Source organism: Heliangelus exortis, chromosome 18, assembly GCF_036169615.1.
Source record: "Heliangelus exortis chromosome 18, bHelExo1.hap1, whole genome shotgun sequence".
In the NCBI taxonomy this organism is placed as follows: domain Eukaryota; kingdom Metazoa; phylum Chordata; class Aves; order Apodiformes; family Trochilidae; genus Heliangelus; species Heliangelus exortis.
The window spans coordinates 9009955-9034967 of NC_092439.1; the positions used below are offsets into that span (position 1 = coordinate 9009955).

At 35.1% G+C, this 25013-nt stretch overlaps 1 protein-coding gene across 10 annotated transcripts in view; it reads left to right on the plus strand.

The window, feature by feature from the left end:
• The window catches only part of SBF2 (SET binding factor 2), a 196127-nt gene that overhangs the window by 160553 nt on the left and 10561 nt on the right, over nucleotides 1–25013 (plus strand). For 4 of the 10 annotated variants that reach the window (XM_071762584.1, XM_071762586.1, XM_071762585.1 and 1 more), the window contains 10 exons: nucleotides 2440–2577; nucleotides 3698–3793; nucleotides 7411–7482; nucleotides 10177–10361; nucleotides 12265–12441; nucleotides 14025–14126; nucleotides 15343–15528; nucleotides 19817–19943; nucleotides 21304–21431; nucleotides 23098–23331. In XM_071762584.1, the coding sequence (XP_071618685.1) occupies nucleotides 2440–2577; nucleotides 3698–3793; nucleotides 7411–7482; nucleotides 10177–10361; nucleotides 12265–12441; nucleotides 14025–14126; nucleotides 15343–15528; nucleotides 19817–19943; nucleotides 21304–21431; nucleotides 23098–23331 (1445 nt within the window). The remainder of the gene's footprint in view (nucleotides 1–2439; nucleotides 2578–3697; nucleotides 3794–7410; nucleotides 7483–10176; nucleotides 10362–12264; nucleotides 12442–14024; nucleotides 14127–15342; nucleotides 15529–19816; nucleotides 19944–21303; nucleotides 21432–23097; nucleotides 23332–25013) is intronic. The other 6 variants (XM_071762587.1, XM_071762589.1, XM_071762590.1 and 3 more) reach the window with 3 other exon arrangements.

Below are 25013 nucleotides of genomic sequence, written 5' to 3' on the forward strand. Positions count from 1 at the left end.
AGGATGAAGAGCGATTTTTCTATCTGTAATCTTTCACGAGGACATTATTACCCTTTGTCTTTAATTCAGATATCTGCCCAGTTAAATAACAGGTGCTATAACTCAAGCTATTAATCTCCTGAGTCTTTCCTAAAGTGTATGCAAGGTAAAACTTTTTAAGTGCAAGTGGTAAGGACATTATTCTTCCATTTAGGCATTTAATTTAATTTTCTTTCATTTAACTAAGTTGTTAATTGACTTGTGGCAATGCTTCAAGGATGAGGAAACGCAGAGAAGATTCAAGTGGGAGACTTTATAGAGGCCTTCCAGTACCTGAAGGAGCAAGCCTACAGGAGAGCTGGAGAGGGACTTTTTACAAGGGCATGTAGTGATTGGATGAGGGGGAGTGGTTTTAATCCAAAAGCAGGTAGATTTATATTAGTTATTAGGAAGAAATTCTTTACTGTGAGGGTGATGAGACACAGGAACAGGTTGCCTGGAGAAGTTGTGGATGCCCCCTCCCTGGCAGTGTCCAAAGCCAGGTTGGATGGGGCTTCGAGCAACCTGGTGTAGTGGAAGGTGTTCCTGCCCATTGCAGAGGAGTTGGAGTGGGATCATCTGTAAGATTCCTTCCAACCAAAATCATTGTATGATTCTATGATTTCAGGATGTGTAAGCCCTGCTTAAGACTTGAAAAGGAAGTAATGTTTTTCTTCAGACTTTTTCCACTTTGTCAGACAGAAACAGCATGGTGTTTCCTGCATGTACATTATCTAATCACTTCCTAATTGTACTTCCATTTCAGACACCAATTTTAACAGGACTATCTTGAAATATTTTTTGCCACCTTCAGCTAATTAGGTTATGGTCTACTGGTATCCAGCATAGAATCTGATTGGTTCATCACTGGAGAAAGCTATTTATAAGTTGTCATTGTGGTCTGTTAAAATGTGCTCCATCAATGTGTTTTGATGCTCTCTTACTCCAAATCTTGCCTCTTGTGCTAAAATACCAAATGCTGGTTTAAGCAGCTATGACATTTTTGTACTATAACAAGTCTAGAGGTGGCTACAATAAACTAGAATTAAAAAAATTTTGCTTGGTATTTGAAAAACATATGACTGGACACTTTTTTGTCTTCATAGTATGGCCCAGGACCTGACCTTTATCTCCCTCCCTTTCTGTAAGTCCTTGCACCTGAACACAAATGAGTGGAGTTTTTCTGGTTAAAATTATTGTTTTTTTGTTATTATTATTATTGAGGGTTTTTTCCTTTCGTTCTGTGTTCTGTGTGTAGATTTCTTAACTTTTTAAAGTCTTAAGTGGACTGTGTGTTACCTTCAGTATTTCTCAGAGCACTGTACCTTCTCATCTTGCTTCTTTTTTTTTTCTCCACCCACTGTTTTTAAACTGTTTCTGTCTCCTCTCTGACTTTGCTTTCTTCCAGTCTTTTGCAGCCACTTTCTCTCTGAAATGGTCCTTCTTCATGTCTAGAGCAGCTTAAACAGCATCAGTAACAAGTGGAAAATAATTCTGTTTCTGAGATCTGGAGAGTAGTCATCTGAAACTACATGCATGTAAAAGATTATTCAGAGGTTTTCAGAGAAGGAATTGTGGCTCTCACGACAGTGCGCACCCCTCCTACAAGTTACCTAAGCATGTGGGGAAGACACTTCCTGAAGTTACCTACTGGTGAGGGAGCAGGTGGATTATCACTAGGGAACAGGAATGTTACTTTTCGTAATTGGGAATCCCTTAATGTTATCCAATTGTGCATGCACTATCCATCCTCCTTCCTCTCTTCTTTATTCCATTAAAAAGGTCAGATTCTGGGTGTAGGATTCCTGAAGGACATTTAAATTGTGTCCGTTGTTTCTAAACGCAGCAGAGTGCACAAACACTGGTGTCTTTTAGTGTATTTATGCTTTCAATTAATGGTAATACTTGTCAAGGAACCTCCACTTATAGGTAAGTAACCTTCCTTTACTGGAATGAGGAAGAGCTGGCCGAGCATGGTTTTAACTTACTTCTGTTAAAGAAACATCTGGATGTTTGGTTATCTGTTCTCTAAACATTTTTTTAAAAGGCTGAAATTTGCTGACAAGTAGCAAAAAAATAGAAATGTTACTTTCCATGCTGAGAGTGAAGGGAAAACTACATCATCTCCATTCTGTCTGTATGGATCACTGTTTAGTGATGATGAATGTTTTAAGTATAGACCATGAGGTAACAGACTCTTTTGGAAGTTTAGCTTTGTGGAGTGGAATGCAAGAGAACATTGCTGGATGCCTCACTGCAGCCAGGTGATGTTCTTTGTCGTCAAAGGAATGTTTTTTTGAACCTTTGATAGACAATCCATGACATTTTCTGTGCCCTGCTTTACATGATAAGCTTTTTATTTTGCTATTTTATATACTTATAAATGTATTTTAATGTATGACGTTCTTATTGTTACTCTAGCTCCTGCTTCTTTAGAATCTTCAAGCAGTATAGAACAGGAGAAATACCTGCAAGCTTTACTGAATGTGATATCCGTCCACTGCAAAATGAATGGTAGTAATACTCTCACTGTTAGACCAACAATTGCTCTGTCTCCAGGTAAAATTGGTTTATACAGTGCTTTACAATGGTTAACTTAAAAAGTGAATTTTCTCTGATTTGGTGTTAATTCATTGTCTCATATGAATTCTGTTGTTACACTTTTCAGATTATTCACTCTTTAGTTGCAATAAATGTGTTTTTCCATATGTGAAGGATATCATATGTCCCAAAACATTTTTCATTATTTGTAATCTTTCAGTAAAGAATTATCCACCTATGGGTCATACTTTTTGATGAAATTCACTTGAGTGTGAGGGACAGTCTTGAGGCATTGGTAATTATTACAATTCTGGGATAAATAAAACAGTTTCCCAGAATATCAAGATGGCAAAAGTTTCCAGCTTTGGTTTTGGATTTTTTTGGTATTTCATATCAAACATAAAGATTGCATTGTATAGCAGAAGGAAAGATGCACTTTGAAGTCTTTTATAACAATTTTAGAACAAATTACCCAAATTGAAAACTGTGCATATAAAACTGAAGAGAATGCAAAATACTGCTTTGTCTCATGAGAAAATACACAGTGCCATGCTCAGAATAGTCTTGAACAGATGCATTATTTAGCTGCAGCAGCAGCAATGGGAAGTATATAGGCAGTTACACGTGGGCTGCATATTCATAATGGACTTTAATGTCATGTCCAAGTAGAGCTTTACTTGTAGTGAAGTATTTCAAAATTCAGTATTTGTGTTATGCATATGTAGAACTGGTAAGAAATGAATCCATTCTTTATTTCAGTTATTATGAGGTGAAATTTGGTAAGGCTTATGTGATGGTAACTCCAATATCTTAGAAAGAGGAGTATGTGACTTGAAATTGGCTGTCTTGTCTTATTCAGTTGGTGGTAATTTGCCTACTGTAATTTGCCAAACAGTGGCTTTTCTTGTAAAATAACACTGGTTCCAAAGTGTGCATGCTTTGCTTCATTTGTTGAAAAATATGCTGACTGCTTAGCTCTAACTTCTCCATACTGTTGCCAATGTATACATCTCTTAAAAAATAAATCTAAAATACAAAATGGGAAAGAATTAGCTATGTTGTGTGAAAAAGGGGTTTTTATCAATTATATTAAGTAGTAGTTTTTTTAATCTTCTATTCTCTTTTTGGCTGACTTTAGGCACTGAAACGAGGGCTTCAAGAATGTCTACTATGTTTAAGCAGGTAGTGCCAGGACATTTGGATGTAAATCTATCCAATAGCTTTGCTCGAGGAGGTTAGTAAGCCTAGCTCAAAGTCTGTTATTTTAAGTAATAAATTATAAAATAATGTTAGTGAAATAAAACCAGTTACACTGCTTACAGATTCATTACTCTGTGAAACAATAGAAAGAAATTACAGAGTAGTGTCAGTCCATAACACTAGGCAAATCCCTATTTAAGGGACTAACCTAATTGTTTAAGTCCCTTAATTACCATTAAATTAAAGCTTTTTTTGTTTTTTACATTAGTGGGAAATTTAACACTAGTTAGGAATTATGTTTTTAAATACTTTGTGATTTATCCATATTTTTAATTTGTTTAATATGTATGGGCTGAAAATGTGTATTTTATATTAGGATTGAATGAACTTTAAAATCTCCAAGTAGAGATCATTCTGGCATTTGGGTAAAGCGTAGCTGATGCTTCATAATTCTACTAATAATCGATCTAAATAACTTTACTCTAGGTAATGGAGCCAGTTACATGGCCAGACATAATAAGTAAGGAGACAGAGTCTTCTTTGGAGACAGTTATTCTTAGGTACAAGGGCTCATCAGTGTCATCTCTACAAGAAGCCTTCATTGTGTGGATTCCGATTACTTTTACTCTCTAGTCTGATGGCTTTTTATGTGCAACATGTGCATAAATTAGTGCATCAGATTCCTGAAATAGATGTTTGTTAGGATAGGAATGAATCTGTTTCCCAGAAGTGATCATTTTATAATTGTTTATTACCTTTCCCCTGAAGGCTCCTTTTACAATTATTTTTAAGCATCTAAATGTTGCTTTTCTTCCTTTTTGATACCTCATATTAAAAGAGTTAGACCTACTTTGACCTGCTGAGTTCATTTCAGCCTAAATTATTAATAGAAAAACTGTAGCTTCATACTGGGAAGAATAAAACAATTTTGTACTGAAATTTTTCCAAAAGATATGTGTGGGCTTTAAGAAATAGAGGAAGGAAGAAGGGAGGAGAGAGGGAGAAAGAAGAAAGGAAAATAGCACTGTAGAGAGATGTTATATGAGAATTGTTGGAGAAGACAAGAGAGGAAGGGAAGTTAATCACCAAGAAATGGAAAATTATGTGCATTTTCATTAATCATAGTATATGCTTATTTCATATCTAAAAGTTATGTTTGCTTTCTGTTCATTGTCCTGTTACTGTAATATATAGAGATGAAAAAACATACTGGTTTTAATTGGCTAGGTAAAATGGCTGGGGGCCTATAAGAACAGGAGCTAAGAGTGACTGGAATTGTTAGATAAATTGGTGGCTGTGCCCAGCCTGACTCGGTACTGAAATAGTGAAAATGCTGGATCTCTGACAGCAGATGTTTGGTTATATTCCATCCCCCCATGTTGCAACATAAGTGCCAACAGCAGAGTGATGCTGAGGGGCTGTGAAGGTGCTCCAGATAAGTAAGGGAAAGCTTGCTGGTTGACTGTGTGGAAGTTTTCTTTTGAAGATAAAAGGATTACTGAAATAACTATTGCTGGTTTCTGGCATTATCATTTGTGGTGTGATCGGATGAGTTTGTTGCTACTCAGTGAGGAAAAAAGGTTTCTCAAGGCAGCACTAGGTCACAGACATTGTTCTGTTGGACATTAAAGTCTCTTGGCTGAATTTCACCAGTAATCAGAAGAGGGCAGAAAAGTTATCTTGTGTCTTGCTGGATTGATGCCACACCTGCTCTGTATATCTGAAAGGTGTAATTACAGCTCAGTATCTGCAGTCTGTTCACAGTTCAGCAGGATACATGAGAATTTTGCTGAAACAAGAATGTTTGACAAGTACAATGTGAGCCCTAGTGAGGTGAGAAGTTGAGAGGGTAAGACAGAACAGGCAAAGGGAGTATGTCCCTAGACAGAAGTAAACACCGGGTTTTTTTAGATAAGCTAACACAATTCTTTTAGAAGGAACTCTGAAATACACAAAGTATACAGAATCTCTAAAACTGTTGCTCTCAAATAAATTGATAACTGCAATTTATTTTTGCAAAGTTTTTTGCTACTTTATGACAGATAGTTATCTTTCATGTGTGAAGTTGTGTTGCAAGATTATGTGCAGGAGCCGCAATAACAGGGTTTTGGTCAGCTGAAAAAACAGACTCATGCAGACAGTCTAAAAATGGTATTTTCTCTCTCCTATATATTCCTAAGAATAGCAAAAAAGAAAAGAGAAAAAAAAACAGACAAAGGTGTTAACTAGTTACTTTGTCATATCAAGCAGCTATGGATTATGCACAGCACTATACAAAATAAAATAAAATAGCAGTATTTTTGTGGTCTTGATTCTGGGTCCCTCTTTTCTTGTTTTTATTCTTAAGTATACCAGGGCTCAAAAGCCACATTCAGCTATAATACACCAATTGAAAATGACATTTTCTCTCTTTTTTGACAGACAATTATTCTAATGATCATATTTTTAAAATATAAGTTAAAAGATACATGCCAGTGTTTGAATAGTATTTCTCATTTTAAAAAATCATCATTGTTCTGAATACTCATCAGTTGTCCTGAATATTTTTGTCCGTGTCAGATATGTTTTTTTACTTTATCTAGAGCATAGTGTTTGCTTAAAGTCCAGTTAAATAGCTTCTGATCTGAAATATTTGGCCGAATATTTGACTTATTTTTTTATAACACATTTTCATTCCTAAACCTTTTTTGGCAAGACCTTGGTTGCTATTTTTTACAAGAATTGTATGTTCAGTAAAAGTGCGAACCTTTGCTTCTTATAATGTTTTACAATTTATAGTGTGGTTCTACAGAACAGCACTTCTTACCTGGCATTGCTGTGTAATCTATTAGAATATAAAGTTTTCTCGGTATGATTTGCTGCTGTTGGAAAAGTAGTAGGGCATTTATGATTAATAAATACCAAGACAGCTCAAACATTTATTTTAAAAGTAGGAGACATTAACACTTTGGTATGTTTTAATAGAATATTTGTATTAAAATAGTCGCTTGTGTGCATGTGTCATTTGAGCCAAATATATACTTTATGCTAAGCATAGAAGGCTCCTACTGAGAATGAGAATTTTTGCAAGGAGGGAGGAAATCTCTCAGTGTGATAGATCATAGATATGGCATATACTTTTACACAGTCCTTCAATATATTTGCAATTGTATAGAACTAAAATCTTGCACTCAGATTTGATTTTGAAGTTATATACCTGATTTTGAAATGATACACCTAAAATAGAGTAAAACAGTTTTTTAAAAGTCAGAGGTTGGGATTTAGAACTAAGCTAACTTTCAGCTGGATAGAAGCTTTAAATAAAGTATTCAGCAGAATGATTCAATCATTACATTTCCTTTGGTATAATTATGGAAAAGCACATGATGGCTGTGCAGCATGTTTGAAACTATTGCAATGACACTGAAAATTACTCTGGTTCGATAGATGGGTTCTTCCTTCCCATTTTATATTGGTTTTCTGGATTGACTGATGTTTTGTCTTGTGATGACTAAGATTTGTGCTGTCTGATAAATCATATACTACAAAGAAATTAAATATATACTAGATCTTTGGAAATTAATAAGTAACCCTTTTCTTTTCTCCTGCTATGTGTCTCGCTGAAATGTGCATTCCATTCCTCCTTCTTCTGTCTTAACTGTTACCTACCAGTGCTTGGGTACAGAGATAAATGTTTCACTCATTCCAATTCCAAATCAGCAACTAAGGGAAGAGTCCACCAAGGTACTGTATTCTTTGTCCTGAAAGCACTTTCTTTTCTACCATCACCATAACTACAATGCTATCTTTATACATGCTAAAGTACTACTGACAAAAAGCCTCCATTCTCTATTAACAAAATTTTGGGATTTTTTTCAATGTTGTGGGGTTTTGGTTTCTTTTTTTGTTTGTTTTGAGGATTTTTTTTTGTCTATTGAATGTATCCTGCAGTGACAGTGATTAGTCACACACTTCGCCTATTTAATAATGTTATAATCTAAGCAGAGTAAAATGTAGATTTTCTGTGTGAAAGTTGTAAACAGCAAAGAATTAATTCTGCAGAAGAGCATTTAGTAGTCTTACTGCTTTAGTAGCTAAGATAGCTGAGATACCACTAGCCAAGATATGAAGACTATGAACTTTAAAAAAAATTATTGTTAATGTTAGTGAACAGGGAAAAGTTGATTTCTGCCAAATTTCAAAGTCCTAATAAAACAGTATAGGCTAAATAATGAAAACTACATACTGCTAATGAAAAATAAGATATTAGGCAAAATTAGACTAAAAATATGATTGTGTCTTTTAATCACTGTTATCCATCACTGGTAAACATGTTCATCTGTTCATGTATCTGTAATTGGGTTTGTAGCTTTTGATGTGCTCAAGGTGCTAATGATGGCTTGCATTTGTAAATAAAGTGACTGTATTTTTGTATATGTAATCTTTGGAGACAGTTGTCCGTGTTGGATCTAGCATTTTTTCATACCAAATGAACAAGAAATAACTTAGTAAGTGATTACTGTGACTTCTGCTTTCTAAAGTCTTTGTTATTTGTTGTAGCTCACACCTCTGTTGAGGTGTGAAACAAGAGTTTATATTAAACATACTACCTTACTATGTGAATTACTTCACAAAATGTGCTTATTTGAAATGGAAACTGTTTAAAACTGTTACCAATTCATAAGCTCCGAGCCAACCATTCTCAGTTACTCCTATTCATTTGCTCATATCTAGGACTAGCAGTCAGACAGGCAGACAAGCTAAACTGTGCAGGCAAGACCCTGTTGAGCATTAGTGTACAGAATGATTCCTCAACAGAAACATAATCTTGCTTCTAAAAAATAGAATTAAATTATTTTGCTGGCTGAGCCATCTCAATGGAATTTTACTGTTATCTAGAGCTTTTCTTCTTCTGTGCAAGAAATGTTAGCTATGTGTGTTATTTGATTTCCCTGAAGGCACTGGAGGGTCTTTTAGGTGCTGTAGGATCTGAATTTCTGCTACTACGAGGTATTTCTGGTGCCTCTTTTGGATATCTTGCTTTACAGATTTATGGACAAGAATCTCCTGCAATAATCTGATTTACTGCATATTGAGTTAAAGAATTTTATAATGCCATTTGAATGCCAAATTTAGTGCACGTTAAGGAATTTGATTATCAAGCAGTGCTATTTATATTCTGAAAAGCAAGTACCTTTCACATACCACACATTGGATGCACAAAAGCAGCTTCACAAAATCATTGTTATTACCTAAGGCACAAAACCCAGAAAAATATTTACTACTTGTCGTTTCTTCTGCTAGTGCTAAACAGGCCTTGGCAATCTGGTTTATCACTACTTTATCTTATGTTAAAATCACAAAACTTACTTAAACATGAACAGAGCAGAGCACATCTTTGTGCTGCAGGAATCTCCTCCTCTGGAAATGACAGTAAAGCTGCATCAACAAGGCACAAACACAAACTAAAAATGCTGTTGAGAGATGTTACAAGGTTGTACAATGCCACTCAGGTATGGCTGTTCTGCTTTGAGATGCAAGTCTGTGGTGCCACATCACACTACTCTGCTTCAACCTCATGTTGTTGGTAGTTTTGAGATGTCTGTGCACACTAATGGTGATCTTGCTGCCAGTGTGAAACTGTTAGACTGTGATCTTGTCTAGACATTCTCTCCACTCACACAACCATCATAGTCACACCTGCAGGAATGTAGTCATGAAACACGTGATTTAAAAAAAAAAAAGAACTTCCTTAAATTAGTTTTCGTTTCTAATTGTCTATTAGATATGGATTATTAAAGAGTAAAATTCATGGCATTCTGCATTTTAATCATTACACTTAAGGAGTAAATATGGAATAACTTAACCTCAAATTTACTTGAATGGATCAACCTTATATACATTTTCATTATCATATATTATGTTTGGTATTATTACATTGTGTAGCTGAAAGGAACACAGGAACTCTAGGTAACAGAGAATTCTAACTGATACTATATCTACTTTTGAAGAAGGTAGTTAGATTATATTCTTACTAGTTAGACTCCCAAAATAATAGGTCTTTGACAAGAAAATGCATCAAGTTTTTGTTCCTGCTTTTGACAAGAACAACCCTAGCAATATCATTTCTATAGGCTTTAATGGACATTAATTACTTGCAGATTGTGATTAATTTCATTGTATTATTGCTATTATAGCAATCATTTTCTCTGCAGTAGAAAATGTTTTGCAGTTTCATTAATGTCTTAGGTTAAATAGTGCAATAGGATGTTTTTGACCATTTTGGTTAAGAAAATATTTTTTTCCAGTACGTACTGTTAATTATGTTCTATGAGGGATGCAAATGATATGTTCAAACACTCTACAAATTATGTTTTAGCATATGCCTTAATAATGATGTTTTCCTGAGGTTTTTAAATATTTTTCATCTTTATGAAGGCGTATGGGCAAGTCTTCGTTCAAGCAACCGGTTTATTAACACGCAGACTCCATTCATTGATGTTGGTGCACGACTTGCAGGGAAAGATAACACTGCTTCCTACAGTAACAGCACTTTCCTGCAAAGTCAGCTTTTGAGACGACAAGCAGCTCTGTATATATTTGGAGAAAAATCTCAGTTACGGGTAATGACAATATTTTTTTTATGTTAATGTGGTTTTTATTTGGATTGAGTTTAATAACCCTAATGCCTTTACAAAATAATAAATAATATTCTACATAAGGTGGATGGATAACTCTCTTAAAGGGGTAAAGTCTTACTAAGGTTATTCCTATGCACAGAATAGTAACCCATGCAGAATAACAACTAATGGAGTATAACCCATTATACTCTGTGTGTGTGTGCATGAAAATTAAGCTCCGTGGTTATGTAATACCACAAACATAAATGAAAACATACTGAATCATCTTAGAGAACTAAGAATTATCTTAGTACAGCTAAGAGAAACAAAAATGGGTAACAAACGACTGACTATAGGAATGGAGAAGCTTTTGTACAAGGTAAGAGCACTCCAATAGGGAAAGAGGTGGCTAGGAAGGAAATACATTGCTGAGCAACAGCGCATCCAGGGAAGACTTCACATTTGGAAGTCCCCAGTGTCTTTACTGTCTCAGCTCTCTCCCTGCATTGGCTTTGCAGGGAGCAAGGGCAGAAGAGTTCAGGTCTGCTCAGCATAGCTGCTGGGTTCAAGATGAATGATGGGACTGTGGGCAAGTGGAGTGGCCCCTGTTGTAAGCAGCAGTGGAACTTGCTACCCCCTTTAGAGACTGTTCAGAGCTATTCTAAGGAAAGTGCTGGAGTTCTGTATCTGCAAGTTCATGCTTTCAGAACTGCACTTAATTGCATCTAAAGACATGCTACTGTACTCTGATTCTGCTGACTACTGAAGTTATCTAAGTCGTCATCTCAGTAATTTCTAGTTTAGGAAACATGATACAGACATTTTGTAATTTAAAGTGCAATTTTATTTTTCCCAATTTATTGAAATATGTTATGAAGCAAATGGAATGTTGTTAGTCAGGAAAGTGAAGAAAGAAAACCTTCATTACTGTGGGCAGCGTTTAAATTGGCATGAAGCTAAATTGATGTGAACTAACACAGAAGTCTGTCCGTCCTGATTTGATTACATGAAGAGGAGTATGATGTCTACAGTTTTGTACACCTCTTGGGATAGATTTTAATGTGCAGCTTAGTAAAGATCAATTACAGTCCAAGTTTAATTCTATGAAAGAGGAATCTCTGAAGAAAATTGAAAAATTTTGCAGTGAAGGCCTTCAGTGATGCTTCATGCATGAGAATTGTTTCTCCTAATATTTTTCTCCAAATAATCTTTTTCATCATAGTTGTTGTTTGTTGTTTTTAAACCAGCTAATTTGATCTCTTAATTTAGTCCTGCTCTCTTACTGCTAATTTTCTAAATGCAGTAAGGAAAACAAAACAATAATTCTTTTAGGAAAACCTCTCAGAAATCCTATCAGGTATTCCAGTGTTCAGTGTTGAGCTAAATAATTTAGAGAAATATGTGCCTTAGTGTGCAGTGTCTGCTTAAATGAATCAGCTAATTTGCAGTTTTGGGGGTCATTTTGGATCTGGGGGTTACTGTTTTCTGCTTTATTGAATTACTGAAATCTGTCCTGCACTGTTGGTATGTCAGCCATACAATTATTTTAATTTTTATTTACTTATTGTGAATTTGCTGTAAAAATTCTCAAGGAATCACATTATGTTATGTATAGACAACTCATCGTATTTATCACTTGTTTTTTTACTCCTATTAGTAGTATTAAAAATATGACAGCCGTGCAGTACATTCTGTTGTTATGAGTAATAAATGGATATTTTATTATGGTACATTTTGCAAGTGTTTAAGGATTTTTATTATTTTGGGCAGGTGTTTAAACAGATTTTTAATTGGGAATTGGAGTATTATAGCAATAAAGCAGGCAAGACTTTGAGATTTTATGAGACTGTAAATGAAAAACATGCTTCCCTTTTAAATGACATCTGCGGTTGCCTTTTTCATGCAGGGATTCAAACTTGATTTTGCTTTGAATTGTGAATTTGTTCCTGTTGAATTCAGTGACATCCGACAGACAAAGGCAAGCTTTAAAAAGTTGATGAGAGCTTGTGTTCCCAGCACCATTCCTTCAGATTCTGAGGCCACATTCCTTAAAGCTCTTGGGGAGTCAGAGTGGTTCTCACAGGTAATTTATATGACAGGTACTTCTTATAATCTGTAATACAACACAAATTTCAGGCTATTCTGACAGAGAACTATTGTGTTCTAATCAGCTGTTCTTTGTCATCATTATTATTTTGCATACTACCATTCTGTTGTTACGTGAGCATTACAAAGGTGGGAGGCATTTTTTACAACATAATTTATGTTTTTTAACGTGGAAAACATAGAAAAGTAGAGATGGCCATCTATATAGATTTATGCTGTTGATTTTAACTGGATCTTTTGGTTATTTTATATATTTTTAAAAGGAGAAAAAAGTATAGCCTTTTGATTTTAGAACTGGTATCTGACTCCTCACACATGTTCCTATCCTGTGTTTCTATATGCACAGGTGTTTAAAAAACAAGCTAGTATCTGATATCTGTTGTGGGATATGGGGAAGTTTTTGCAGGGGAGAATGGATTTTGTGTGTGTATGTGTGTGTGTTAATCTGGTCTGTCTGAACCTGTTCCTTTACTTCCCTTACATAAAGATTAGCTAATGGAAGGCAGGACTTGGAAGTGAGTTTGCTAGATTCATATTAAGAAGGATGTGGGAAAGTCTGCTCTTTTAAAAAAATCTAAAACCATTTTAATTATAATAAATGCTTTTAACAGTTACATGTTATGTTTGGAAGGCTCTGCTGAATAGATTCTTCTCCAGTGAAGTTAGTCATAGTAAAAAGAATAAATTCCTCTGCTAATTTCTTAGGGAGAAAATACATGTGAGTAATATAGTATGACAAAACCAGTAAGCATTATACAGATTTTCCTTTCTAAGTAGTAACAGTGTGAAGACTCATAATAAGAGAAAATTGCTCAAATTCACCTAAGTTTTTAACCTGCATATACCATGTGTGACTCTCATGTGTGAATCTCATTGAAGTTCAGTAACCCTTCCCAGAGAAATTAACTAACCTGTCTGCTTAAGGAACACCAGCATCACTGCATAATGAATATAAGAAAGCAAATAATTAATGTGTCCTCTTTCTATATGTTTTAGCTTGCCCAAAAGCTAAGAAACACAGTGTAATCTATTTCCAGATTGTGGAAGTAGGTTTTTTCTGTTTCTTTCTATGTGTGTGATTGGTTTGCTGCAATTGTTATTATATTCATTTCCAACTTCCATGACCTTGAGCATAAGAAATATTATCTTGCAAATATCTTATATGGATTCTCCCACCAAAGTACTTCTGACTTTATGGAACCTTAACATTTCACAGGAACTTATTTTAGTGTTAGGCCAGGATGGAATTTCTCTACAATAAATCTGTCAACTGTGTTGTTCTCATTCTCCTTTTTTATGACAGTTATTTTATTACAGTATTCATTGGTTTTAATAGTTTATGTTCCTATCTTCAATTCTTTGCTTAGTTTTGTTTTAGTTCAGATGAAAATCCTGAGATTTACATTTTATAGCTTTTTGATCTGTTTTATCATTGCGTTTCTCTGTGCTGTATGCATTATAGAAAACATTTTAGTATTAATTATTAAAATATTCAATATTTATAATATCTGGCAATTTATCTTGTACCTGAGTATGGTACTTACTTGTAATACTTTATAGCTTCATAGGATAATGCAATTGGGTGTGATCATCTCTGAGCTCCTGGAAAATGGTTCTTCTGTTATGGTTTGTTTGGAAGATGGCTGGGACATTACTGCACAAGTAAGCTGCTCTTAAAACCTTGAACTAGCTAAATATTAAGAAAAAGCAGGCAATACTTTTTTCTACAAGTGACCAATAATTTGGTATAACATTAATAAATTTGCCTTGTGGCAGTAGAGAAGAAACAAGTATGCATGAGTTCTTGCTTTCATTTGCAAATTGCAACATGAAAGGGTTCCTCAAAATTAATTTGTTCCAAAGCTCTTAATGGACTTAGCGTTTCAAGGCTTAGAAATAAAATATACGTTCTTGCATCTGACCATGTGTAAGAATGAAAGTTGGAAGTTGCCACAACAGATTGTTTATCTTTGTAAACACTACTACACTTTAAACACAGGAGGGAAGGAGGGGAATTCCTTCTCTTGCTGTTTACTTTCCATAAATTAATTTGGGAGACCGCACACAGGGAAATAACTAAATTTGTGCCAGAGTGACTTAACAGATCACCAGAAGAGATAACTCTGTGACAAACAAACTATAAATTGGGTGAGTGAAACCCCCTGTATTGTTTAATGGATACATTGTGTCCAAGTAGTTGCTTCATAATTCAGAAGATAAACACAGATATCAAGGATTCTAGTAAATGAAATTATAGTAAATAAAAATTTCAGGTGCAGCATCCTGCTACCAGGTAAACAAAGCCACAAAGGAGTGCTAACATATTTACTAGAATCATTGTCACACAATGAGGGATAGTGAAGGGTACACAGATGGAAGGGAGGGAAGTCTGTGCTGCATTTACATCTCATGACATTCTGTCTGTAAAAACCGGCTGAAGTTGGTTGGTGAGCACCACAGCATGGCAACACTGCAGGAACTCTAAAGTCACCCTCAGGATTAATTCCTTAACACATTCTTTGCTGAGATATCTAATGCTATTTTATAAATATTTATTATGCTTATTTTATAAATTAAAGTGGGTTTATTTCAAATGTAATGTAAATATGGTAAGCATTATGATTTCTGACATCTATAGTTGCTCAGGTTTGACTTTTACAGATATTGCTAATCTTAGTTTAATAGAAGTTTTTTCATGTGATATATTATTTGGTTTGTTTTATAAAAATATTTAATGTATGTGGTAAAGTATTTGTGGTTGAGTTTATATGAAGGCTTTTCTTTCCTTGAACTATAAACAGATTATGGATTATCTATATTCATTGATTGTGTCGTTCTAAATTCTGCCACTCTTAACACAATGTCTCTTGTGATCTAGATAGTATCTCTGGTGCAGTTACTCAGTGATCCCTTCTATAGGACACTTGAAGGCTTCCAAATGCTGGTGGAAAAAGAATGGCTCTCCTTTGGTCATAAATTCAGTCAACGTAGTAATCTGACACTCAATTGTCAGGGTAGTGGATTTGCTCCTGTCTTCTTACAGTTCTTAGACTGTGTGCATCAGGTAAGTAAATCTCAAACTAGTTCTAGTTTACAAGAATTCATAGATCACTGCATAGATACCACTATTTCAGATGTAATAGATAATGATTTGAGAGAAGAGTAGTAAAGCTACTCTAGGTCTTATTAAAGTGACTGGATTTCACCTCAAAAGGTGGGATGCTTGCCTAGAGGAGTCTGAGACATTCACACAAAGAGGAGTGGTTGGGATTATGGATATTTTAAGGTCCTATATGCATTTATTTCAAGTAGTCTTCTAAGCTTAAGACTGGCTAGTGGAAGTCTGCAAATACCTTTATCCAGAAGGAATACTGGACTACATCTACTCCAAAGTAAAATCACAAATATCTGTATAGCTGCAGGGACCTCAGCACCAGCTGCTTTAGTTTGTTTCTCTACTCCTTTTGCTCTGAATTACTTGCTAATGTAGACATAGCCTACCCTGGGAAGAGTTGTACTGTAATAAATCTTAGAGAGATGCCATATCCATGCATACCTGTAGAGTATTTTTTTTTGAGTCCAGAGATCACACAAACTTGGAGGGAAAAAAAGGTTTATCCAGAACAAAGGTAAAAATGAAATTCAAGGATTTTAATTTACTGTTATAACATAAAATGTACCATGGTTTCTTCATGGCAAAATCGTTGGTATTTCTGTAAAGTTAATCATCCTGGCTTTAAAAGTTTTAAAACTTCAAAAGTTTTGTCTGGTTTTAGAAAAAACCTTTGAGCAAAATGACTTACAATCCTATTTAGAATGCAACTCTGAATAAGTTTTCTAGAAATAGATTTAAGGTTAGTCTTCTAATTTTACTATAGTATTGACTTACCAGATTTTAACAGTATGCTTACAAACTGTAGGAAAATTGCTTTTGAATTAAAATAAATGGTTGAAGTTTCATAGGCATTTACTATGAAAAATTAATTTACTTATTTGTATTTACTTACTTATTTGTACTTGAAACATTTCTGTTAAGCTTCATTTGTTTCGATGCAACTTGTAAACAACTGCAGAATCCAACTAGACTGCAACTTGACCCTGAAGTGTAATATATTTTAATCATTTTTTTCAAATTGTCCATTTACTGGAAATAAACATTTGGTCCTTTAAAAATATTTTAAACCATTATAGTCTCAATGTACGAGGTACGGTAAGAAAGTCACTATGGAGCCAGTACATGCATTAAATATTATGGGTTAAACTAAAGATACATAGAAAACAAAAGAAGCACTGATTCCTAAATTAGATCTGCATCATCATGTAAAAAGTCATTGTTTATGCCAGTATCTCCAGGTGTCAGCTGAACTATTAATGAAAAATCATTCTTTCACAATAGCAGCATCTGGCAGATACACTCTCTACTTCTAAGAAGACTGAATTTATGAAAGTGATTTCAGTGAAGAAAGCTTTCCTTATTTTTCTTCTGTATATATTTGCTAATTTCTTAAATAGAATTAAAATGGAAGTGTTTTCTAGAACTGACTTCTTTTAAGCTCTGTAAGGAGCTCTGTTACAGCACCTTGTGAAACAGGAGGTGAGTGTGGTAGTCCCATGGCAGATGTATTCAGTTATTCCGGTGTTTGCAGGACTAGCCTCGTGGTGATTACTAGCACAGGATATTTTTTAGTACTGTATTCTTATTTAAACTAAGTAAATATTGAAATATAAAGGGATTACAAAATCAAAATGTATTGGAAAACTGTATGGCTGAAGCAATTATTGGAAAACTAAGGGAGGCTGGTAGAAGTGTAAGATTATTAAATACAATTAGAAGATATTTAAGTTAACTGGGTACATTGTGGTTTGAAAAATGAATTCTAAAATACTGAGTTTTCCTGAACATATTAGGAACGCCTATTGGGTTAATAGGTTTAAAATATTTATCTATTATGGAGATGAAGTATTTTAAAAGATGATGCAGTTGTAATTTTCAAAGATACCTTTGTCCCTGTTGACTTGTCTTCCTAGGTGATATCTTGTGAAATTGTACAGTGTGAAACATTGCTTCTAATTTACATGTAAATTTTAAGTATAAATCTTAAAATCAATAAATTAACTGAAATGGCACCAAAGAGTTATCAGAAATCAGATATTAACCTCAACCTGAGTGGCTACATTCCCTATGGTAAAAATGTCTCTCTTATGTTTATTTTTAATTGCTTAAATGAATACAAATATTTTCTCCTATATTAAATTTATCAATTCTGATGCTGGAGTTATATTTTATCAGGAGCTTTTTCCTCTGATAGCTCAGCCATGCTTTAAGTTTTGCAGTCTGCACTGCAAACAAATCATCAATAACAGTAGTCAGGTCATGTAGCTGTGACATCTTTCCAGTTTCCGAGTGTGCTGCAATCAGCCACAACCATTAAAACACATCTGTTTATATACAGCAATAATTACAAAATTCACTTTTATCAAAGAATTGTTTAGATGATAGCTGCTTTCACATAAAAAGTAAGTTTAGGTTACTGTAACTTCCAGTTTCTTGTAGTTCCAGAAATCTCAGAAATGGAATCACTCACAACACCTAGATATGACACAATTTTAGTAGGAGCTTATTCTTGCAACTCTTCAAATGTATTAAAATATATGTTGGACCCTGTGTAAGTTATGTCAAATAGCAGAATGTAGCCCTTCCTTATTACCATATATTAAAGAAAACATTTCCCAACACAAGTGCAAAATGCATACTGAGCCACTTGTAAATGTGTGAATGTGTTTAAATGCACACACATGCAAAGCTTTTTGGATTTCAGCTCAAATGTACGTTATGTCATTTTTTAACAGAATTAGTGTACTCTGATTATGTTCTGATCTAATATATGCCAGAAAAATACTTTGTATACAAAGTTGAACTCCTGAATTTATTATAGAAAAATTTTTGCTCTCACAAAAAAGTGCAGGAATGTGGTCATTTGTATCAGGGGAGAAGTGAGGATCAAGTAAGTATGGGTAAATTGGACGGAGATATTTTACAAGTATCTTAATATTTTAAGTGCCTAGCCACAAGCTAATATTGAGATATGACAACAATAAATTCTCTGACTGAAATGCTGTCTATGAATTTATAGGACCTTTCAAGGGATTTTTCTGTCACTGTTGTGCTTTGGGTAGATAACCTTTCCTAGCTAAACGCATATTTGTTTTCTTTATTTAGCTGGTTGGGTTTTTTTCAGCTGGCACATGTGAAAATCTTAATGTCAAGGAGCTTCAAGTAGTCTAATATTAATATCCATAAGTACCAAAAAAAAACCAACCCTATTTCTCTCTACTGATAAGTAGAGATTAGAGAGAAAAGATGAAATGGGAATATGAGAGGGGTGGGAATGCCAAATACAAGACGTGGGAAGATTGCAGAACTAAATGTATTTTACAAGTTTCATGTGAAACTAGTGGGACATATTTCAAATGTGCAATTCAGTCAGTGATTTCTTTTTTGATTCTAAACTGTACTTACTTCCATTGTAATTGGGAATTTTCAGTTACTTACCATGCTTAATTCTGAAAATAAAGATTACAATGCACAAATGTAGCTAAATTTTAAATTAATGTTAAAATTAATCAAAATCTTACACAGCTTTTTCTGATAATATTAAAGAGGAAGTAATTTTGAAGAGCCAACTATCCCACATTGCTATACTCTGATAATGAATCTTGTCTTCTTGTCTTCTTAAATATCTACTCCTGATATTTACTCCTTAAATATCTACTTCTTAGGTTGGAGACATTCACTGAATTTGATAGATCCCAAGTATAACTGAGGATAACAATTGGAGATGTTACATTGTTTTTACTGTTTTAAAATAATAATGGCAAGGCACCTCCTTAGTATGGTTTTCATTTTTTTCATACTGTAGTATTTTGGTGGATGTTTTGAAAAGGAAGAAATGCGTAGACTACCAAGTACTTCAGAAATTGTCTGGTTTGGTAATGGTAGATAGAATATCATTTACAGCATTAAATCTGCATGTCTGCTACACGGGGTTATGAGCAATAGTAAGAAGTCCACTGCTGAATCTTTCAATTAAAATTTGATTTCCAGCTACAGCCAGGATTAGCATCTTTGCCTGTGAAGTTACATGTTTCATGAGTTACCATGGAAGATTTATATCCAGTTTGATTACTTTGAAGAATAATGGATTTTGTACAGAGTATAACACTGCTTATTACACAGTGTACCCTTTCTGCTGTAAAATATTTTTACAAAAATACTGAAGTATCTTTGTGTACAGAGAAGACAGTTGCCTTATCTCAATATCCTTTTCCCCCCCTTTTTTTTTTTTTTTTAGATTCATAACCAATACCCTACAGAGTTTGAGTTCAATCAGTATTATCTAAAGTTTCTGGCTTTTCATCACATATCAAATCGATTTAAAACATTTCTTCTGGATTCAGACTATGAAAGATTAGAACATGGTAAGGTAATGTTTGCTTATTAAATACTGGTTGTGTAGTGGTCGGTATTTTTCTGTCAATATTTAGTTTACAAAAATTTGCCTAGTTTGAGATGAGTCAGTAATTCGATGGTGAGAATGTAATGAAGTTCATTTTAGAAAATGAATTTAGAAATATGAAGGAAAATGGAGAAGGAGAGCATGTAGAATTTTCTGAATGAATAATTCCTGAGCCATTCCATGAATGAGGCTAAGATACAGTGGAAAAAATTAGTGCTGTACCTCAGGGTTTTTTAGAAATTTTTCCATTTGGTTATTTCCCCTACAAAGTACCTTATTTCAACAAAAACAAAGTCGTTGGAAATCCTGTGTATGAAGTTTCAGGAAGGGAAAACCTTTCCACCTCTCACTTCTTTCTCTTGCATTCGCTTCAGTGTTTCTCTTATTTTATATTTACTTTTTACTCCCATCTGTTGAATGTAATCTTACTGGTTCTTAGGCCATAACTACCCTCAGAGTCCTCTTCAAAAGACTTCACAAATACAGTTTAGGTTGTTCTTGGAAATTGTTCACTAAACAAAACACGGAAGTGGTCTGAAATTCACTGCTTTGTGGGGTGTTTCTCATGGCATATGGTCAATTTTAATGCTTTTCTTCAAAACCATATTAACTGTGGAACAAACTAAACTTGAGTAATCTTTTTATTTCAACAAGAGCTAGTTTCCATTATTTACCTGAATTTGAACAAAATGAAGGAGTTGAAGTCAATGACCTCCTGTGATTCTTGTATGGTTCTACAGTTGGGGGTCACAGGGATGGAAATGTGTTTTATTATTTAGTTGGTTTCGTGTACCGTTTAATATAATGCAAAATCCTGTTTCCAGTAGTGTTTGGATCAACTATGTACTTCCAAAATCACATCAGATAGAACAACTTGTTTTCACTAGCCTCATATGTTTCTCCCTAAATGAGTAGGCAAGTATTTTTAGGTGAAGGTGGTCCAGCAGATTGGGAGGACTGCTAACTTGGGGCAAAATCAGTCATCAGGGCTTGGCAATCTAGGTCAGCATGGATACAGGCAGAAAGCTCCTAAAATTCATAAAAATTCCTAAGAATACTCAAGTATTTCATTAGATTTAAGAACAGGTTTATAAATTTAATGCTACTGAATATCTTTCATACAAAATTTATATTCTGCCAATTTGTGACAGAGTGGCAATTGCAAAGCACAGCAGTTGCTTCATCAAATACTATCTTGTTGCGGTGGCATTTGGTTGTAGATTTTACTGTGCATTTAGTCTGTGAAATTCCTTTTAGTTATGCTTTTAGTTTTGTTATGTAGTGTCATAAAGCTATCTTTTTGCTGCTATTGTTTTCCTTAGGGACATTGTTTGAAGATAAAGGAGATAAACATGCCAAAAAAGGAATTTGTATTTGGGAATGTATTGAAAAGATGCATAAAAGGAGCCCTATTTTCTTCAATTACCTCTATGCCCCTGCTGAAATAGAGGTATGATTTTGAAAAAATCAGCATGTGGTTTGTTATTCTGGCCTAAAACCATTCCCCCATGTCCTATCTCTACACATTCTTGTAAAAAGTCCCTTTTCAGCTTTCCTTTAGGCACTCCAGGGGTACTGGAAGGATGCCGTAAGGTCTACTCACTGTCTTCTTCAGGCTAAGTAACCCCATCTTCCTCAGCCTGTTTTCACAGGAGAGGTGCTCCATCCCTCTGATCATATTCATGGCCCTCCTCTGGGCTGGTCCAACATCTCCCTGTCCTTCTTGTGTTGGGGGCTCCACAACTGGGCTCAATACTTCAGGTGGGCTCCCATCAGAGAGGAGCAGAGGGAAAGAATTACCTCCCTCCACCTGCTGGCCATGCTTCTTTTGATGCCACCCAAGATATGACTGCAAGTGTACATTGCAGGCTCATGTTGGGCTTCTTACCAACCAGCACCCTCAAGTCCTTTTCCTCAGGAATGCTCTCAATCCATTCTCTCACCACCAGCCTCTAATTGTGCTTGGGAGTGCCCTGACTGATGCACAGGACCTCACACTTGTTCTACTTGAATTTCATGCTGTTTGCACTGGCCCATTTCTGAGGCCTGTCGAGGTGCTCCTGGATGGCATCCCTTCCTTCCAGTGTGTAGACCCACCACACAGCTCAGTGTCATCAGCAGACTTGCTCAGGGTGCTTTTTTTTTCTTTAAGGTATTTTGAGTCTGCATCAGCTTGCTGTTGCTGCCAGCAGTGCAGCCCCCTTAGCCCCTCCACACACACCACACACACTCATACTCAATAAAGTGGTGGTGCAAGAGAAAAGAGGGAGAAAACGAGGGGGACAGCTAGTGGTTAGGATGTGCTTTAGCTGTCTTTGTTTTAGAGAAACATCTGTTTTCTCTATAGAGCCATCACTGTGATGAATTTAGAGTTTGCTGGGATGCTTGTTCACTGTATCTTTTATGTGTTTTGCTGTAAGCAGTATCCTGATTAGTAAGTACCACGAATAGCTTTTGATAGTGTTTCCTTTTTCCCTTTTTTAGAAGAAACTATATTTTTCCTCATATGAAATGGTGTCATAGTTTCAGAATTAGTAATAATAGCAGAATTAGTCATTATGACTGGGCATCACTCTTCAGACTTTAAAATTGCTTGTTCACCTGAGGCAATAATTCCCTACAAGTAAGACAGATGCAAACTGAAAGTCCTAACATAATTTTTTTAATGGGAAAAAAAAAAGAAAAAAAGATACCAAGAGATCTGTTTTAAAACTACTCCAAAGACCCTACAGTCACTGGCTGCTTACCTCGTTTTACTGTGTTTTTTCCAAGTGGTGTGTCCACCCATGTTATACAGCCTGGCTCCTTTATCTGATGGTAAAGGTTCTTGGATTTTCTGCTGAATTAAACTGAAGTGTGATTGCTATGGAATGCCTTGTGTATCTTTAACAGGAGGCATAAACACTGTGAGGGTACCAACTGCATATGCTGAATTAGTGTTCTTGGTAGGCAAGTGATTTAGTAGAAGAATAAAAAAAAGCAGTATATTCCCAGGTATATTCACCTAGTGCAATGTACTGCTCAATGCAGAATAATCTAGAATATACAAACATTGTGTTGTATTGTAAGTCTGAAGCTAAACAGACTTTGTTTTAATAACATTTTGTTTCAAATAGGCATTGAAACCAAATGTAAATATGTCCAGCCTCAAAAAGTGGGATTATTATGTTGAAGAGATTTTGGCTACAGGTCCTTCCTATGACTGGACAATGGTAACTGCAAAATGCAGTGTTGCAGAGGAAGCTGAGCAAATGGATGGTTCAGTTTCTCAGACTAAGAGGAAAATAGTGTGGCCGTGTTACGATGATGTTAAAAAAATACAACCTGATGCCATCAGCAGCCTCCTAAATGTAAGTACCTGTCTTACACAGAATAATAAGTTATCTCATGCTTGTGAACTTTGTATTTACTTTTTATGTAAGTTATTTCTTTATCGATATACTGTTATTAAGGGACCATGATAGGTGTCAGAACAGGTATTAAGTAAAACTGATCTTAAGAATTGATAGTTGGTCTGGGAATAAATCATACAAAGCCTGTGTTGATTCTGAATGAACACTTTTCTGGAGTACACTTCAAGAGTAGCTAATAACTGTGGGAATAACAGTCATGGGTTTATTTTTTTCACTGTCTTTTTAAATAAGTATGTAGGGACCATAACAAATTTTTAGGTTTTTTTATAAGAAGTGCAGGAAGTTATTTTAATTGTTGTGTCTGGATCACTGGGCATCTTCTATGCAGTTTAAAGTAAGTGTATTGTAACATAACGAACACCCAGATACAGACAGATCTGAAAAATGAATGTGAGACTTGCTGAGTTTAACAAGTGGGAGGCAGATGCTCAAGCATAAACTGAACGTTTTGTCCCAAATTTCTTAAAAACGATTTCACTGATTGTTCTTAGCTTACTCATGTTTACTAGGACCCAACTCATATATTTAGATTCTTCAGAATATTTTGGTGCTTGAAATAGATGTTTGATTTTGACTTGTTTGGCCTGGTGTAGGTTTTGTGCTTCATTAAAAGATGAAAGAGGATCCCATTGCCATTATTATTGCTGTAGATGTATAGAATAATTTAACATCTGTATTTAACGTCTGGACCTATTGTTTCAAGCCACATGCATAGAGAATCATAGAATAATTAAAATTGGAAAAGATCTTCAGGATCACTGAGTCCAACCATAATCCAATTATCACAACCATTAAGCCTGAAGTGCCACATAGATCTAAATGCTTCTTGAAACCACCAGGGATGGTGACACCACCACCTCCCTGGTGGTGGCAAATAAAGAGCAGTCTTTCAGCAGGGATTGTATTAGGGATTCTTTAGCAAAAAAAGCAGAGAGCTTTCATATCTGATAACTAGAAGCCATAAGTATATCAGTAGTTTGGCAACAATGTTCTGCATTTCTTCCTGTGGTGCCCTGAAGCAGGAGCAGTGCTCTGTAGCTGACTGTAGGGTTGAGATGACTGACTGGGAGTCAGCATCCCTGTTGGCTGTAACCTGTGTCTTGGACTAATTTCTAACAAGAAGAGCTGAAATCAGATCCCTGACTTCCTCTGCCATGGGCTCTCTGCTGTTTTGTACTTCTGTCACCACAGGGTTAATTCACTACACCCAAATTTCCAGCGAAACTATCCCACAACTGTGAGAAACTGCCATATAACAGGGAAATTAGCCATATTATATTCCAAAGATATGTGGGTCAGGTTTTATAGAGTTGAAATGTTATTTGTGAATTAGATTATAGTAATAAAAGATAGCAGTAGACAGGAACATGTGGAAAACTTTGAAGAGGTTATATAAAGGTTAGAATAATATGCTTCTAAGTTTAAAAAGCAAAATGAACTTTCTTTTAAAACAAGTTGTTAATTTAGGGCTGTTGCTTATATAGGAGAAAGACCTCTCTTTAATCTTAAATCCATTGAGAATGCGTTGGTATCCCAAAAATTTTTGAACTGAGACCATATTTAGCAATGGTAAACTATTATGGAAGAATGATTCTTCCTTAGTTTATAACGATAAGCCC